Genomic DNA, 19,410 nt, shown 5'->3' on the forward strand with positions numbered 1-19,410 from the left:
AGCGCTTTATACCAAAGGTCTCAAAGCGCTTCACAATTATTACCCCTGTTCATCAGGCCATGAGACCGGTTTCTGCAGCAGCTCGAGATCAGCGCATTCTGGTCTCTACCTTCACAGAAACCCATTTATCCTCCTGGGTGGAGAGAGGCAATGTAGTAAAGTGTCTTGCCCAAGAACACAAGCACCATGTTCCCCGTCCGGGTTCGAACCCACGTACCGCGGCAAGTGAGTCGAACACTGTAACCATTGGAGCACAGCGCCGACAACGCATGATGCTCACGCGAAGACGCTGTGGCTATAGCTTTTGCACATTCAAACGTCGTGCGTACTTCGCGCACGAACCAGTACAGTACGCTCATGCTTTTAAAGAAGTGACTCGAGTCGAGTCGAGTCATTTAGTCAAGACAGTCAAGTGGAGTCGAGTCAAATGTATAGCTCAAGTCAATTCAAGTCACGAATATTTGAACACTATATACCAAAACTTATAAAAGGAGGGCATAAATTTAGCATAAATTTAAAGAAGTGACTCGAGTCGAGTCGAGTCATAAGGTCAAGACAGTTGAGTGGAGTCGAGTCAAATGTATAGCTCAAGTCAATTCAAGTCACCAATATTTGAATACTATATACCGAAACTTATCAAAGGAAGGCATAAATTTAGCCAGCATCCGAATCCAAGAGCTTTATAAGAAATCGCCCAAAGCCTATGATGAAACAACAATTTGGAAAATGTGTTTAAAGTCCGGTTTCTGGATAGTATTTTGTGCGTTCTAGAACCATGAGGTGGGAGTCTGTGACACGTATGTTTGTACATGTACATGTCAAGCGGCTGCTGTACCGTACTGCATTCACAAAGTGACGTCAACATAATTTTGCAAGGGCAAGTCGTTGCAATTACTTTTCGCAAAGTTTTGGTTTTATTTTTGGGACTTGAGTCTTTTTAGCCTTCGCTCGAGTCGAGTTGAGTTTTCCGATGAGGGACATGAGTCAAGTCATGTCATTTGCTCGCAGTGACTCGAGTCGAGTCGAGTCACCAAAAAGTGTGACTCGAGTCGGACTTGAGTCTAGTCATTACAAATGTCTTTCAGACTGACAGTTGAGAGTCACAACAAACCAAATGTGAGAGCAACTCACGTCATCCCCAAACAGAATTTGGTTTCAGATATGCCAACATTAATTGTACAGGGTGGATAAAAAAAAACCTAAGAATTGCCCTACTTTTCAGTTGTGGTTTTTGTGATGTCATTTGTCACAGCGTGAAAGGATATGGTCGCCAATCAAGGCAGGTGGGAAAAAAAGAGATGTCATCATGAAAAGTGGCGCAATTCTCTAAATAGACCCTCTCATAAAATGGGTCACTGCTCAGTCAACCGTGAATGTAAGGACATGACCAGGGTGTCATTTTTAAGAGGAGATTCAACCCTAACAGAGGATATCTCCCTTTGTTTCACATGTGCCCTACTTCTGTTCCAATTAGCAATAATATCTCGGTTTCATTTTTTTTATCCACCATGTATACTAACATTCCACTGACTGTAACCATCTTTGTACTTAGGGCCATCACCGGTTTGCCCAGGCCATGTTTGAATTGGGCTACCAGAAGCGTGCCATGCAGTCCAACGCCGACGCCATCGTACACTGCAAGACGTACAATCCGGAAGACCCTTACATCAAGGATCTAGAGGTGCAGCAGGACTGGTTTCAGGTCAAGCAGACAGAGAGCGTGGCGCTGGATGACGTGCCCGATCTCGTCGATCCGTCCAGCTCCGACTCGGAGGATAGCGACATGGATTCAGATGAGGTGAGCAAGAAAAACCCAAAGGGGGCTGAGTTTGTAGAATTGCTAAGGCGAGCCCTCAAATTAGAATCCCTCCCCGGACCATTCGAGGTTGAGCCCGCCCAGTATGTTGAAGGGATTGGGACTTTGCATGGAACCGATCGGCCTGGATTAACTCCACCAAGCTTCTGCACCATGGCTCTGGCTCATCGCAAAGGAACCAACTTGCGACGCGCTAATCCTCCAGTAGGCAACAATGACTGTGACGAGCTTCATAGAAGTTGCCGCTGGTAATCCCAGTGGGCTGAATAATCCTCCAACAATGGCCAGACTTCAATTTATGTTGCCTATTGTGAAACCCTGAGTCACCAGTTTGGACGGATTGGGGCGTCACGCTTCAGTGATCGGGTGGCTTCTGGCTTCGTACCGATTGGGGTGAAAGAAATTAGCTTACCGGTCCCGGTACCCGAACGGTCTGTTATCTGATGGCTCGCCTAAACACAGGCGTTTTCTTAGCAAATAAAATGTGAGGCGCCCTGGCAAAAGAAGACAAAACTGGGCAGAGTGCGAAATGGAGGTTTGCAGATATTAGAAAAGAGAATACAATTCTCCTTACACTTCTGTTTGTTGCACTTCAATCGGACATTCCGTTGTCAAGTTACGGCTGTTTACATTTCACTACGATATATCAAAAAAGTAAAATACTGAGAAAAACGCTTTGAAAGTTTCAAGTTTTGAAGTGAAAGTGATTGAAGCCAATTGATTATTTCCTTACAAACATTTTAATTCCATGATTTTATACTGTTTCTTTAAAATGTGTGTAGTAGATAACAAAGATTACAAATAAAAAATCTGAAAATCAAAAATTGAATTGAGATAGAAATAGATCTGAATTCTGCAGAACAAGAGCTTTCCAACGGTATACAACATGAACCTACATGTAACTGCCTAGCATGATTTACTAGGAACCATACCCATCCTGGCCAATTCCAACACCGTATGGAAAACTGCACACACATACATGTATTTCTGACTTAAGGTGTGCCTACCCAATGTAAAAGACTGTCTGTTTAGAGGTACTGTACCCATCTTGACAGATTCAAACAGAACTGTTGATGGAATTTGACTGTCACAGTGCCTACATGAAATATGACCTGACTGTTGGTGACTAGCCTGTGTAAAAGGCAAGGCAGGGGAACAGGATTGAATTTTGACTGTCTGTGACTGATCAAACAAAAGGAGGGTCAAGTCTCTTGGTCCAAAAGTATGAAATGAAGGAATACCCCATATAAATTTCAATGAACAGGCTAAATCCGGCCTATTGTGTACATGTAGGGCCAGAAAAAAAATAGTTCTGCTTCCGATTACATGGCATTCCAAAATAGGGTAGACATGTACATGTACATGTAGGTTGGGATTTTTTTTTTGCCAATTTTTTTTGTGTACGATCATATGGAGGCGTCTGTGTGTAGTCAGTGGTAAAACTTAGAAATTCATGGTTTTGGGTGTTTTTTTCTTTTTTTTTCCCATAGAAAATGAGGGTAGGGGCTGTCAGAATAGGGTAGGTAGGGAAACCGGAAGCAAAACTATTTTCTTTCTTTTTTGGCCCAGGCTGTATCCATGAAAAGACTTTCGATGAACAGCCATTCTGAATCGTTTGAATAGACTTTTCTGCCCTTTGGGACCAGCTTTCCTCTATGCCTGCCTTGTCTTGCTTTCCCACTTTATTGACGTACAATGTGCGTAGTGTGCCGATAATTTGTGACCGCTTTCACAAAGCCTTTCACGGCTCGGTGAACACTGTGCGTCATTACAGAAACCCGATCCGGCCCCAATTGGATAAACGATAAGGAGGAAGCGATAAATTAAACGAAACATAAGCTGAAACTAAATAGATTGAGTTTTGTGATTTACAAACATTGGTCTTATTACATGTATTAAACACACGGTCGCAAAAGGGGAAAAAAAGGGACTTCATTATACTTTCACTTTTTGTCATTACATTGTGGAAACACACATTGTATCAAGCTAAAAGGAAACTTATAAATCAGTGGAAACTAATATATAATTTGCGACTTCCAAAAACCTTGTTATAAATACATGTAGATGTTGAAATAAAGATGTATCATTCAAGCAAGTGTTGTGTGATACATGTAGCGAAAGTGATTGTTTCTGCTTATGAGGAAAACAGGCCTCTGTGATATTTTATGACACGGTTTCGGTTTCCGTGTGCTTGAAAGCGAGCACAGCTTGGAGTGGAGTGCGTCAGTCATTTCTAGCCTGACAGCCGAGCCGAGCAGTCATGGATGACATCTTCATTACCTATTCGCTGGTCATGGACGTTGTGGTGGTGATCTTCGGCCAGGTGTTGATTCACTGTTTCATCCCTGGCTATTGTTGTTACCTGCTTTTCACCCACGCTTATTCCCAGGCAACCTCGGACGAGCCCGACACCACGGTAAGTTTGTTGGCGGGTCGGCAGATATCGACAATGAGGAAAGAAGGGACCCCAAATTTATAAACTGGCGCCGCTCTGTTTTGCAGTTGAAAGCAATTCCATGCTGGACCTCTACATGTACGATGACACCATGTAATAATAAAAAGTGCAATTTATATCCGGAATGAGATAATAAAAAGGTTTTATGTTGAGAGCCTGCATGGTCCATTTGTCTACAAGTTGCTGGGAGCCGGAAGCAAATGAGGCAACAGGGAGTTTTGGTTTTAGTGGTGTTGGTTTTAGTGAACTTATTGTACAATGTATGCCATTTTATACAGCATGCATTCGTCTTTGAAACCCCAATCGTTTACAACTGTTTGGTTTTTCCCCGAAGTTAATATTTGGAGTGGTTTACGTCTGTCTTTTCCTGCCTGACAGCTGAGCCGAGAGCAGTCATGGACGACAGTTTCCTTAGCTATTCCCTCTAGTCATGGACGTTCTGGTGATTTTCCTGTACTGAACAAGGCCATTGTGCATTTTTTGTGCAGGGTCCGTGGTTCTTTCCATTTTAAGTTCTCGTCCAAGATTTTAGTCAGCAATCGAGAAACTCTGCATCCAAATGTTACCCTAAATTTAGAAACTCCTTTGTCAGAGGTTTTGGAGTTATTTGCAAATGACTCACAAAAAACTCATATGGCAGAATCTTTATGCTCAGCCATTGTCAGCACTTTAGGATTAAAACATTCTTAGGTTTTTCTCTCTTTATGGAGTGCTGTTGAGTGCCGGTTGTGGAGTGCCGCGGCCTCGCGGTCTGGATGAATTGAGTTTGTGGTCTAGTCTAGCTGCGGGTAATTCTGCAGGTTGTGGGTTCGAGTCCACCCTGGGGCTATGGTGTGTGTGCCCTTGGGCAAGGTACACGTAGTACTTTGTCGGTCATTGCTTCTCTCAACCCAGGAGTACATGAATGTAGAAGGGCACGTGTGAGGGCAGAGATGGTTTATTGTGATTGATTGTAGCTGCGTTGCGCTGAAATGGCAGCATTGAGCTGTATACTCCCCAGGGAGCTGAGATGGTATTTGGATTGTTTCATTGGCCCAATGAGCAGGATAATATTAACGCCTTAAGCACCGATATTGGTGGAAATGGGAGCTTTATAAATACACATTATTATTATGATTGATTTTTTCCTCTGTGATTAATGGTTATTCTTTTTAAAGTGCTTTGATATTACTTTTAGAAAGATTCTGAATATTTAAAATAAGGTCTTGAATTGAAGAAGACATCTGTCATTTTTTAGTTACTATGATGTACATTGTAGGAATAAGGTCATAAAAATAGTTACTTTTGAGAGCTGTTTCTTCATGTCCTGCATCAAGGTCCGCATGCCCCATTTTGTCTAAAAGTTGATATTACTGCTGGGGGCAGTAAACAAATAACATGAAAGAAGGAGTTCTGCCTTGTTGGTGGGCCTGGACTTACGGGAATATTTTACATTGGCTTATCTAGCTCCTATTGGTAAGTTCTTGAAAGTCAGTGGTTCTTGAGTCTGGAGTGCTGAATGGTAACACATAGCAACTGACGAAAACTGGTGTGTAAACTTAACTCGATGTTTTCATCGGATGACGTCAGCCTGCCCCCCCCCCCCTATTGGCTTCAGTCCTGTGTACATGGTGTATCTACCCTACGTTTTCAAAAATCTTTCATTAAAAAAACAAAGTATTGTTTAAATCAGTGAACAACTTTGATTCAATACCTGTATATGACAGAAAACCAAGAAGGTGGAAAAACAGAAGCAAAAAGTCCAAGAGGAGAAAGCCAAGCTACGCAAGAAGAACCTGATGGCCCTGGACGACAACACAGGCCTGATCAAGATCCCCAAGGCCCTGGTCAAGGCCCCAGAGACCACCGCTAAGGAACGCCAGGAGGAGGAAGATAGGAGACGCATCAAGAAGGAGAACAAAGAGAAGGAGGAGGCTGAGCGACTGGCCCGGAAGCAGAAGGCGGATAGGCAGAAGGAGGAAGACGAAGCCCGACGGAAGGAGCGAGCCAAGCAGCAGGAGAGGAAGAGACGAGAGGCGGAGCTGAAGAGACAGGGGGATGAGCAAATGAATGTAAGTGGAAATTCCTGTCCTAACCATCGCTTCCTATGTGATGCAATCAAGCTACATGAGTCGTTTGTCGGGAATTTTCATTTGGAGATACAGGCCAAAATAGGGCCACTTCATCACATCACTTCATCACATCTCTTGGTGTTCCGACTTCCATAATTTCTTAACTAAAGGTGGTGTCAGCATGCGGTTTTCACAGAAGTAATGCTGAGATTGTGCTCTTTTCAAATCTGTAGTAATAAAAATGTTGACCAGGGTCGACAAACGACTCATTTGACTTGATTGCATATCATCTCCTAGACTCTCGTAACAATTCATAATGCAGGGTGATTCCAAATAAAGGAAATCCACTTTGGACAGCAATTTTCACCTATTTTTAAAAATTATTTTATACTTTCGATTAGTAGCTAATTGTACTGGCCTTAAAGCGTAAGTGATGAACAAATTGTTGCTGTTGTATATTTTGTGTCTGAGCTCTGGTTGTTTGAACATTTCATGTGCGAAACCTGTTTGTCCACGGAGGTATTCATTCCATCGGCTTGACTGAGCTCAGCTATCTGAGCTTGATTTGAAGACGAAATATCAGCACACTCCAAACAAGGATTGTTAAAGGGAAAATACAACATTTGCAAACATCAAAAAATAAAACTACCAAATCATTTTGAAATACCTTGCTGGACTGTTAGTGAATGACAGTGTAAAGCTATCTGAGCTTGATTTGAAGACGAAATATTAACACACTCCAAACAAGGATTGTTAAGCCGGCCTCAGGTCGACCCGCGATTTGCTTGCGCCACGACGGAACCGCTGGCATCCAGCACAAAAATTACGCTCGGGTCACAAAACTGAGAAATCGTGTGATGGCATGGAACACATCGCAGATGTTGACATTTTTCTACTCTTGCAACTGGTGATTTTATTATTCGCGCCAACTGATGTCGATCGTTGTAATATCCTGGCAGTTGCACTCAGGTCGCACAAAATCGGCGACTGAGTTGTTCCCGACAGTCGTAGCTCAGACGCAGCTTGATTCTGAAAAGTCAGTCGCCGACTGATCTGTGTCGTCGCAGGGTCGACCTGAGGCCGGCTTTAGCTCTACTTCTCTTTGATTGTTATGTAATGTTATGCAACAATGAACTGTAAGCCTACATCTCCTTGGGTAGATGATCTTAACGCTGTACCTATTTAGCCCGTCCACTGTTGTGTCTTGTATTAATAGGTTGTAAAGCGTCAGGAGAGTGAATTGGAAAGGCTGCTCCACCTGGGCTCTGAGGCCATACTGGAGCAGCGTGGCCGGCAGGCCTTCGTGTACTACAAGCAGGCAACGGACTACATCACCAATTCAGCTCTAGAGGTAACTTTAGACAATAGCAAACCAGAAATCTGGCTTCCAAGCACCCCAACTTCTATTCAATTAGTTCACAATGGCTATTCACTGGAAAGCAGGAGGTCGTGGGTTTGAGTCCCACCCGAGTGATTTTTCCCCAACTTTCACTCGGGAGGTAACACACTGAGTATACAGTGTTTAAACGTCGGTGAAGGGCAAAACCTATCATTTGAATCAAAACAGTTTTGTTTGGTGAAATAGCTTTTTTTGGAATTTTGACCGATTCTAATATTTCTTTGACAGTATGGGGGTCTGTGTGAGGAGGACTATGTCACGTTCCTGTATGCTTACGGCATGGCCTGCCTGGAATCCGGCATTGATGAGGTGAGATTCTTCAAACAATAAATGTATAACTTTGGCACCAAACTATTACATTCCCCCAGATTTAGAAATATGCTCCCCCCTCTTGAATTGAATAAAACCACTACCAGATTACTCAGAGACAGTTCCACGTCTACGCTAGTTGTACCCAAGTGCAAAACTGATAGATACATGAAGTCTACAATTCCTGTCTTAGCTGAACTTTTGTAATTCTGAATTGTTTACAATGTAGGTGCAAGTGAGTACTTCTTATTAGACCAACTTCCCTGAATAATCTGTCTTCAATTTTGAATTTTAAAAAAAAGTTTATAAATCTTTTTCTTTTTAATATTGTGCTGTTTTGTGCTGTATACATGATCCTATACTTTGTTATTTTATGCTTCTACTCCTTTTAACTGCTATTCAACCATTTTAAATTCCTGTGAAGTGTAAACGTGGTTATATCAGCGACACTTTTCTGTGGCTGCCTACCTTGTGTTTTATCTGAATAAACCAGAATAATAATAATAATAATATAAAACTGTATGACCAAAACTGCCGATGGAATTCAAGCTTGTTGGATGTGTTTCCATTGATATTGCATTTAACACTGGTTTGATGTATTGATTTTATTTATTCATTTTTGGCATATCTGGTAATGAAACCAAGGATTCCTCAAAAGTGCCCAGGTAGGCACTGTAGCTCGAAAGCCTGAAAAAAATTGTAGAGAAAAGACCATAAGAAGAAAATTTTGCAAAACCCTCACTGTCAATATGTTGAGGCAGAGCCAGTGACATCCTGGAGCAGTGCGGATGATTTCAAGTATAATCTAGGCCTAAATTTATGCACAGCTGAGCGTAAACAACACATGGTCCGGCCCCAGACCTTGACACAGTGCATCCTCCAAAATCAGCCACACATTTTTGACATATAGCCTCAATCCTTCAAAATCTTCCACTTGCATGTATGCAAGGAGGATTTTGGAGGATTTGGGAAGGTAAGGGTTAATGATTCCGGGACTGGTTTTGATATGAAGCGCCGCATATAACTGTTATTGAATGTAAATTTCTTTGCAGGAGATTCTTGACGCATCCAACAAGTTCGAGATGATTCTGGAGGACCACAGCAGAATCCGCTCCCCGCTTCCCAGCTACGGTCTCAGCTATGCACTGTTCAAACAAAACAAGTAAGTGGTTTGGCTTTGATTCTGTCAAGTAAGATTTGAGGCTTTGCATGGTGGAGATACTAAATAATGAAAGGTTTGCGGAAACACCATGTGCGAATAATTTCTCAACTAAGAGAATGGTTCTGAAAAGAACCAGAGGTATAAACTCGACGTTCCGGTCAGTATGCTCTGACCGTCTCCAGGAGAGTGCCTAAAGGAGAGCCCCGTATTGTGATGTTTTGACCAATCACGGTAGTGATAAATTTCCAACAACAAGTTGACATGCGTGTTCATGTGTATGACGTGTACTGGAACATTCAGTGTGACAATTGCAAAAGTACTGGTCCCTGGTTATTTATTTATGTATTTTTTTACAGGATAACATTTAAGGCAACATCAAAATACTGACCGGAACGTCAAGTTTATACCTCTGGTTCTTTTCAGAACCATTCTCTCATTATTTGATTCTGTCAGTTTGCACTTTCTCTTTTTGTCTCTAGCCTTAACCCTAAAAAGGCTGATACATTTTATTTTGGTTTTTTGGGTTCATGCCAAGCCTTTACAAATGTGTGTAGGAATATATACAGGTAAAGTGATGTCTCACAGATGTGTTGAGACCAATTTTCAGAAAAATCATACAATAGGGTTCACGAGAAACATCAATTATTTGACATTAAATATTAAAAAAAATTGTGCTTTCCCCCGACCGTGTGTAGGAAATAGCACTGATTTGCCGATAGAAGTATATTAATAACTGTTATTACAAAACCTTTGTCCGATTTTAGCTGAAACTTTGCAGTTATACCGGTACTAGGCATGACAGTCTCTCCCAGTGTGCCAAATTTGATAACAATCGCTAAATGCATTTTAGATTCAGTATGCTGTGCATATATTCAACATGATGCATTTTCCTTTTTTCCTTTTGAGAACAACACTGCTAGTGTGAAAATGTCAGGCCTCAAACTTTTTCGATTAAGATTTTTTAGAGAAGAATTGAACAAAGAAATTGATTGGAGTGGGGCTTGAACCTGCGACCTCCGGATCACCGTTCCAGCATGTCCGGTGCTCTACCAACTGAGCTATCCAGCCCTATGTTGGCAGTTCCCAATTTGTCAATATCTTTGTTCAAGGGGCGTTAGTCAGAAGCCATAAACCCGTATATGCCATGTAGCCAGGGATCACACCCAAAGTCACGATACAGACCTAGGAAATAGCAAACGAGGATCACTCAGAGAGGATATGGCTTTTTATTTCCACAAAGGGAAAACTGTCTAGTTGAATTATAACAATTTCCCTTTGTGATTCATTTGAAAAAGATATTTGTTTTGTTAGAATGGGCTTGTGAGAATTTCTGTAGTGATGACCATTTTTTGTTTTGCTTTTGTTTTAATTGAAATGTGCAGGTTCAGTGAGGTGTTTGAGCCACTGAAGAAAGCCAGGCACATGGTGGAGCATTTCCCCATCGTCGTGGAAACCTGGCCCGGCACGAGGCGCAAGATCAAAGAAACGGAGGAAGGACAGATGAAGGTTTGGGCGTAACTCATGCACTTGATAAAGACTTATCCATGGAGCCCCGTATTGTGATGTTTTGACCAATCACGGTAGTGATAAATTTCCCACAGAAAGTTGACATGAGTGTTCATGCGTATGACATGTACTGGAACATTTTATGTGACAGTTGCAAAAGTACTGGTCCCTGGTTATTTATTTATTTATTTATTTATTTACAGGATAATATTTAAGGCAACATCAAAATACATGACAAGTTAAATATATAAATATTAAAAACCATAACAGTAAAATAAAGTCACAACAAAGGGGAAATGAGCAAAAGGACAAACTACAAAGGGCAAAGGTACACAAAACTAAAATACAAGAAATTAGATTTAATTACATTAAATTGTACCATATGCAGGCCTGCAGTATTGGCTAAAAAGCTTAAAAAGAAGCTTATCGAGAGGCTCTTCAACTGCAGCAGTACATTTTTACACAAGCACATTATCAACAGAAAAAAAATTCACAACAAATAGATAGACAGACCCAAGCACACAGAACATAACAACATATGTATACAAAAAAGAAAAAAAAAAACAAACAAACAAACAAGGTAAGCAAAGCCAAACAACTAACAAGAGAAGCAAAGCCAAACAACTAACAAGAGAAGCAAAGCCAAACAAAACACAAATACACAAGGCAGGATATGCATGTCCACATACAGGGTGAGTCAAAAAAGCGGAACCCAAACCCCCAAAAGTATATTTCATATTTAATCAAATATTTAGCACCAAACGTAATTATGACTGGAAAGCCAATTTCATAAGCTACTTTTAGATAAAAAAATAACTGAAATTGCTCAAGCCGTTTAAAGAATATCACCATTTAAACGCAATGACCCTCAAACCTGTTTCGTCAAAAGAAAAAGCAGTTTATTGTGTATTCTGACTGTTGAAAACAACAAAGAAAATGAACGAAGCAAAGGGAGGTAGTCAAAACCGGCATTATCAAAAATTGGGAACATTATGTGGGTTGTGTAAGCGTGGTACCACCGGCAGTTTTTGTTTCATTGTTCAACCTTGTTCAAACCCAGATTGCCTTGGAGAAGCTGGAGGACATCTGCCGTAACCCCCCGTCCCCTGACGCCGTCTGTCGCCTGGACTCCTGCCCCTACAAGCCGGAGATGTACCTGACCGACGTGGGTTTCAAGGGCTACGTCAAGGTCCAGTGTAGGGAGAGGTGTCACATGGACTACCACATCGCCTGCTGGAAGAAGATTAAGGCAGAGGAGTACCCCGACGTCACCCATCAGAGGGTAAGAGTTACTCGACCTACGGATCTACTTCATCCCATAGAACAAGTTTCACCCAAAGAACTGTACAAGCATTACGAGTGTAATAACATTTAAAAAAAAATTAAAAAATATAAAAAATAAAAAAAAATGTCAGAGAGGTCGTTCAACAGGGTTTGTTTTGTGGCGGGGAAGTTTCACACCCATATCGGCTCTTCTTGGCACATTTGTTAGTGAATTACATGACATTTGTAATTTACAGAAATGAATCACGTTTCTCTTTACAAGCCGATATTCAAGTTTTCTGTTCATCAGAGAGGTATCGATATACAAATATTGAGTGGCTCAGCGTGGAATGGGAGGGGAATATTATCGCAAGGTAAAATCTGGACTTTTCCATTTCACGAGGCGAAGCCGAGTGAACTGGGAAAGTCCAGATTTTACCGAGCGATAATATTCCTCCCATTTCACAATTTAAAGCCACTCAATATTTGTTTTATATAACTGACATATAGATCCTTGTCATTTGATATATTTGAACTTTTTTCAATACAAAACTGGAGGAAAATGTATTTCTCTCTTCCAAACCACCCTTTCATGAAAATGTTTGAACCCAACGCTGTAGCGCTGGCTCTTTGGAACAATACGCGCTACGCACAACGCTGAACGCGCACACCAGCATGCATTTGCACACAAATACCGCGTCATGATCCTAACTGTTGAATAGTATTTCCCATTCCCCATGGGCGGATAGTACTTTTTGAGCCACGGCATGAATGGGAGCAATAACGAATGCCACGTGATGTGAGTTCCACCAATCAAATGATAAGGATCTGTATGTCGGTTATATAATATTATTTATTAAATGTTTTTCGTTGCAGGAGCTCTTGACAAAGAATTGTCGCACCCCGGACTGTGATGGCGTCTACATTAGTGTGACTATCTACGGCCCAGATGGACTGCCCAAAACAGAGGTTAGTTGATTTTAATATGTTATTGCATCAGTTTACTTCATTCCATATTCATAAATACCTCAGACAGTTTAGCTATTCCTATTGGTCGAGAGCCCGTCACGTGGCCGGTCTTAAACGGATGATAAAGACATGACGACATGGCTAGCTGGTCTTAAACACTTTTCTAGTGTCACAATAAAATGTGGACTCCTAAAAAACCAGTGCCTCTTACCGTTTCATTGGTTGAACGTTCACAATCCTCACGTAGGCATGCGCAACACTACAAGCGAGTCAGAATTTTATAGTTCTAAATTCAAAACGCAACGCCCCAGGTGCGTTCTGCGTGACATCGCGCAGAACATGTTACGCGCGCGTCAATCTCCATAAAAGGGTTGTTTACATCTTACTCGCCAGCTGAACACTCCATTATTTTGCTAGAGGGATGTTTCAAAAAGCATGAAGTGAACTTGTTGAACAAAATCGGGATTTTTTGAACGAATTATTTGATATATTTTTACGGATAAGGTATTTATGAATGGGAATAAATATGTGCTCGGTCGGTATTTATCACTCTGTTTAATACCGCTTAGAGTCTGGGTGTTGATAATTACCCTCGCCTCCGGCTCGGGTAATTATCAGCACCCAGACTCTAAGCGGTATTAAACGAGTGATAAAAACCTCCGGAGCACACATTTATTCCCTTATTATAATCACGCAACTTGTTTACATCTTATGAGCTAGCATCAAAGTCAAGACAGGTGGAAGCCATTTTAGGACATTGAGATATTTTCTTTTGAACTGGCACCCGTTGGGGATGATTCGGCGATAAATTGATTTGAATTCAAATATTTGAAGTGGACATTTCACTGTAAGGATATTGTTACAGAACAAAAATATTAACCAAGGATCTTTCTACTACAGATTGAATTGTGTAAATTTTCTGACGGACATTTGATTTTCTGTTAAGTGAAACCTGTCTTTCTTAAAGGGAAAGTACAACATTTGCAAACATCAAAAAATAAAACTACCAAATCATTTTGAAATACCTTGCTGGACTGTTAGTGAATGACAGTGTAAAGCATCCTGTAAAATCATGGCACCTGGTATACTGTCATTTTTAAGAAAAGTGGTATTTTTGTATCAATTTCCAACGCTGGTCGGCCGACCAGCGTTGGAAAAAACTGTTTTTTTTTCAAATACGGGCCCCAATTGACCATCGCACTTGTTTGCAATCGATTACACACCTATGAACGGGTACAAGCCAGCTAGACTGGTTCCCTGACCTTACAATTCCCCAATGTATGTAAACTGCTCTGTTTCTTCTTATATGGAGTCAAGGAACCAGACTACAGGAAAATGATTGTTTTTCTTGGTTTTTATAGCATTTTCGAACCCAAAACCTCCAAAAAGTCAGTGTAACTATATTTGCTATATATTTCCAACCCCCCAATTCCATCCATTTCTGAAAATTACAGCAAAAGCAAATGATTTATATTCCCTTTAATCACACTGTCAACACTAAATTTTGACTTGTCATCAAGATCTGACTGAATTTGATAAATTATGTCGGATATTCACCTACCTAAAACAAGAGAAGGATAGCCAAAGAAGCTTGGCGTTTGCTTCAGTAAGTACATAGATAGCATTTATAAAGAGTGTAATTTTTTTTTTAATTTTTTTTTTAGCAACAATTGGAAGAGGCTGTCAAAACGAAGGAGAAGAAGAACAAAGGAGTGATGTAAGAAAGTGAACTGTGACCGGTCACAAAAAAATGTTCTCAAAATTTGACTTTTTAACCCTAACCACACCAAATCCATCAAAATCCATTCCCCATTTTAGGGACTTTGGTAGGCAAGCCATGAGTACCAAGTCCATCAAAATCCACCTATAGTAGTGGTGGTCTTGTGGTGGATTTCAGCGGATTTACCATAAAGCCATCTATGACCTGTCGCCACAAAAGGAGTTCAAAGTTGCAAATTGCCATTTTAGGGAACAACGGGCTAAAATTTGAAAGGGGGTTGCTTACTTATTTATTATTTGCTTCTGACATGTCTGATACATTATGTGAAGCAGGGTCAGTGATGGATTTTGGCGGACTTGGTCCAGTACTTAGTAAAAGACACTAGGGAGTTAGGGTTAATCACTGGGATATGTACGGCATTGTTCTGGATTCTACAGTACAAGAGTTGTCTAATGGTGTAGCGGATACTGAGTTCAGTGACGGATATAACGGCTGCCAACATGATTGAAGTTGTAAAACCTTAGTTTTTTTTATCAGAAACTTGTAACCCTGTGCTGTTGTATTGCGGTGAATGAACAACCAACTTTTAAAACAGGATCAAACAAATGTTTTAAAGATGTTTGAACAAAATAATGTCAAATGGTAGAGCTGGAATTACATACATGTATTGAGGTTCACCGGAAAATCCAAACAAACCATAATAATAAATAAGTAAGCAATCCCCTTTCAAATTTTAGCCCGCTGTTCCCTAAAATGGCAATTTGCAACTTTGAACTCCTTTTGTGGCGACAGGTCATAGATGGCTTTATGGTAATTTCCTTATGTATGTAAATCAGTGAATTGAAGACCGAACTTGCGGCGTTCAGCATGCATCATTACATTTTTTAAATTTTTTTTTGAAAGTTAAAAGAAGAAGTAAAAGCCAATGTTTATGTTCGGTTTCAGTAGCATGAAATGACTGGGAATATGTCTACTCCGCCTGGACGGGATTCTAGTCCATCGTAGCTTACTCCCCAGCTAATGCTGGTACCCATTTATACTCCTGGGTGGAGAGAGGCAAGTGAAGTGGCTTGCCCAAGGACACAACATACATGTATGACCAGCAGCTGGACTCGAACCCCTGACCCTCTGATCATGAGTCACCAGCGAACCCTAAAAACTAGGCTACATTCCCCCACTTGTTTTGAAGTGAACAAAGATAAATCCATATTCCATTGTGTCGTGATTTGGACTAAATTTATGGAGTGTAAATTTGGAACAGAACAGTTTACGCAAAGAACTACTTGTAAAAGTTAAGGGCCTACTTGTTGTACACTACGCAAAACCATCACTAATATTGGAAGCGAGACTTTACCGACAATGTCTTCTTTTGACTGAGTGGAAATTAAAGCGCTCACGGATCAGGTCACAAGTCAAGTCAGTGGGCAGGAACATTGACAGAGAAAAGAAAAGTTCATTTTAAAATGTTTTTCCTCTACATGAGACAGTGGACTTGTGAATGATGGTGATTTGACGTGTTTCAGTTTTAATCATAGAGCTATATTAAAATACTAGAGCACTAACTCGATGTACAAAGTGATGCCTGATGGCAACATCCATGTTTGTGCACAAACCTATGGGAAAACTCAAAATTGTTCACGGCTTTTGTACGGCTATTTGCATATCTGCCTTTGTATTCCATACCGGTGCGTCATCGAAGCCGATACGCCCAAAACCGAAACGTACGATCAGCAAATGAGCGTTTCATTTTGTTCTACGCAAACACGTAACGTGTGCGTGTCCCTTCGCTGCAGATGCTTTTCACCGTGACGTTTTTTGAACGTCATGATGCGCTTAAGTTGTTTGCGTATCTGCTACTTGCGCGTTGCATTTAGAGTACACTTTTAAAATTCAATCTATCTATTTTGACTGTGCTCTACAAACACGCACATAAATTCAAAATGTCTGCGCCCAGAGCGGCTTCAAAGCGTCTCCGTGCGCAAGAATGAAGGGTTAGCGCTCTAGTAATTTAATATAGCTCTATGGTTTTAATTGACTCGTTGATTGTGTTGTGATTGACTTGTGATGAATCATGACATATCCTGACGACAACTCATGTCTATCGTTATTCAAGGAGCAAGCAGCAAGCTAAGAAAAGCCGCAAGTCACATAAACAGGACCCCGCCAAGAAGCTGAAGCATCAGGAGAAAAGCCAAGCAGACGAGGAGAACGAGACTGAAGACCAAAACAAGAGAGCGGAGGATGACCACGGAACCATGCTGGGGTTGGAGTTGCCACGCCCACCCGCTGGGGACGCCTCCTCCGTGGCCAGCTTCAACACCGGGGACGGCGACGAGGACGATGAAGAAGACGATGAGGAGGATGAAGATGAAGTGCCAGTCGACGCACAATACGTCCTGAAGAAGGATGACTTTGAGGAGGAACCTGTGGTGAGTCACACACGCGCCACACAATGGTCTGCTGTGATTTAGTACCCCAAGGGGTGCAAATGGTAACCCTGAGGGGTAGGAATGGTAACCCAGCAGGGGTGCAAATTGTCACCCAGAGGGGTGCGAATGGCTACCCTGAAGAGTGTAAATGGTTACCTGTAGGTGGGAAAATGGTAACTCTGAGGGATGCAAATGGTAACGCTGACGGGTACAAATGGTAACCCAACGTGTGAAAATAGTCAATTCGACGGGTACAAATGGTAACCTTAAAGGGGTGAAAGCCAAATTGTTGCCACGAGGGGTGCAAATGATAACTCTGAAGGGTGTAAATGGTCACCCTGAGGGGTGCAAATGGTAACCCAGAGGAACCCTGAGGGGTGCAAATGGTAACCCCAAGGTGTGCAAATGGTAACCCGGAGAGGTGGAAATGATATCACTGTGGGGTGGAAATGATAACCCTGGGTGGTGCGAATGGTAACCCAACAGTGTGAAAGTGGTAACCCCGAGGGGAGCGGATGATAACCCCGAGGGGTGCAAATGGTGACCTCGAGGGGTGTAAATAGTAACTCTGAGGGGTGCAAATGGTACTCCCGAGGGGAGGAAATTGTAAGGCAAGGGTGCCATTTGCCCCTGAGCGTGTATAAAAACACCATGGACTAATATCACAGAAAATCTTGAATGAAGTGCCTTTTTTTTATAATAGTGAACTTTCATGCTTCAGTCTTGATATATAAATCAGTGTTGACGTGTTCGGGTCTGCATACCGGGGGGTAGGCACAGTTTACTACATGTACTATGGGGCATCAGGTTTTATGTTAGCTGTTACATGTCTCATATTTTAAAACTGCAAAAAATACCACTTTGCAACAACTTTGTGCAGCAAGGAAACCATCCCACGATTCTACGAGAGCTGAATTTTTTACATGAGCCCAGTAATAAGACTTAATATAGCAGTTAATTAGTGAAAATTAAGTAGTAAAGATATGTGGCTCTTCGTGAAAACGCAAATTCAGTTTTCCGACACATTGGCCCTTTCTGTTCAACGTGTATTTCCATAGGCGCGCGTAAGTACGCGCGCACAGCTGAAAATGTAACAAAGATATGTGGCTCTTCGTGAAAACGCAAATCTCATTTGACCTAGTTTTACGTATTTCCGTGCAAATGGCCAAAATGTATGTGGCTCTTCGTGAAAACTCAAAATGCATTTATCGAGATTTCGGCCCCTTGCAACATTAATGTTACTTGGAAATTAATTATGTTTTGCTTACAGAAACATGTCAACATGGTTAAGTACTTTGTTTTAAAGCAAAATATTGAAAAAAAAATCAAAATCGGAAAAATTGTAATTTTTGACATATGTGGCTCTTCGTGAAAACGGTGACGATGTATGTACACAACAGTAAAGAGGACTATTTTAATTGCAGCAGGGCTCAACTTCCTTGTTAAAGTTATAAGACACTGCTATATTTCAAAATAAAGACCACATATTAAAATAAGCCACTTTGCCAGTGACCTATACCCTTTGGGATTTCAATTTGAAAAACATCTGGTACACTGACTTGCTCAGAATGCTTGGCACATTTTAACTTTGAATTCTCCAGACCAAAGACACTGTTGCTAATCACATGATTCGGGGCAAGCTCTTGCATAGTTACGTAGGACACGCTAAGCATCAATACATTGTTCACAATGGGTGAGAATGGCACAAAGACACCAGACCATGCCGGAGCTGGGGGTTGCTAGCGTAAGGCTTGCCCCGAATCACGTGATATAGTTTGGTCGGGAGAATGCAAAGTAAAAACGTGCAAAGCATTCGATTAAGTCAGCGTTCCAGATTTTATTCAAATTTAACTGGCAAATGGCTTATCGTTGTCTGTTGGAGTTATTATTCATATGTTGTAATTTGCTGCTCTGTTTTCATTTTATTCATTGTAGAACAAGCCGGTCAAATCCAAATCTCGAAAGAAGAAGGGAAAGGTGAGCCATTTGGTAGACCTCTTCTTCTTCCAAGTTCTGCGCCAACTTCATAATGTTGAAGACTATTAAAGGCACATTGTTGGGTTCGCAACTTGCTGATGGAGTGCGTAGCCTACTATGTTGACATTGTAGACCCTACTATTGTAGACCCTACTATGTTGACATTGTAGACCCATTAGTAGTTAGAATCTGACCAAATATTAAAATAATATATGATAAGACGTCTCCAGACCATTCAACCCCATGGTCTGAACATCCAAGAAGGAAATGACTAATAACTTTTTGTCTTTGCCTTCTCCTTTTCACCACAGATAAGCCCCCCCCCCTCCAGTCTGCCTCATTCACCAATTAACT

At 41.3% G+C, this 19,410-nt stretch overlaps 1 protein-coding gene across 3 annotated transcripts in view; it reads left to right on the plus strand.

Moving 5' to 3' along the window:
• The window catches only part of LOC119735494, a 90,446-nt gene that overhangs the window by 37,838 nt on the left and 33,198 nt on the right, over positions 1-19,410 (plus strand). For all 3 annotated transcript variants that reach the window (XM_038209199.1, XM_038209200.1, XM_038209201.1), the window contains exons 10-20: positions 1,553-1,798; positions 5,978-6,322; positions 7,539-7,673; positions 7,950-8,030; positions 9,083-9,192; positions 10,575-10,698; positions 11,759-11,980; positions 12,838-12,930; positions 14,595-14,647; positions 16,764-17,079; positions 19,015-19,056. In XM_038209199.1, coding sequence (XP_038065127.1) covers positions 1,553-1,798; positions 5,978-6,322; positions 7,539-7,673; positions 7,950-8,030; positions 9,083-9,192; positions 10,575-10,698; positions 11,759-11,980; positions 12,838-12,930; positions 14,595-14,647; positions 16,764-17,079; positions 19,015-19,056 — 1,767 coding nt within the window. The remainder of the gene's footprint in view (positions 1-1,552; positions 1,799-5,977; positions 6,323-7,538; positions 7,674-7,949; positions 8,031-9,082; positions 9,193-10,574; positions 10,699-11,758; positions 11,981-12,837; positions 12,931-14,594; positions 14,648-16,763; positions 17,080-19,014; positions 19,057-19,410) is intronic.

Source organism: Patiria miniata, unplaced genomic scaffold (assembly GCF_015706575.1).
Source record: "Patiria miniata isolate m_02_andy unplaced genomic scaffold, ASM1570657v1 HiC_scaffold_29, whole genome shotgun sequence".
Lineage (NCBI taxonomy): Eukaryota > Metazoa > Echinodermata > Asteroidea > Valvatida > Asterinidae > Patiria > Patiria miniata.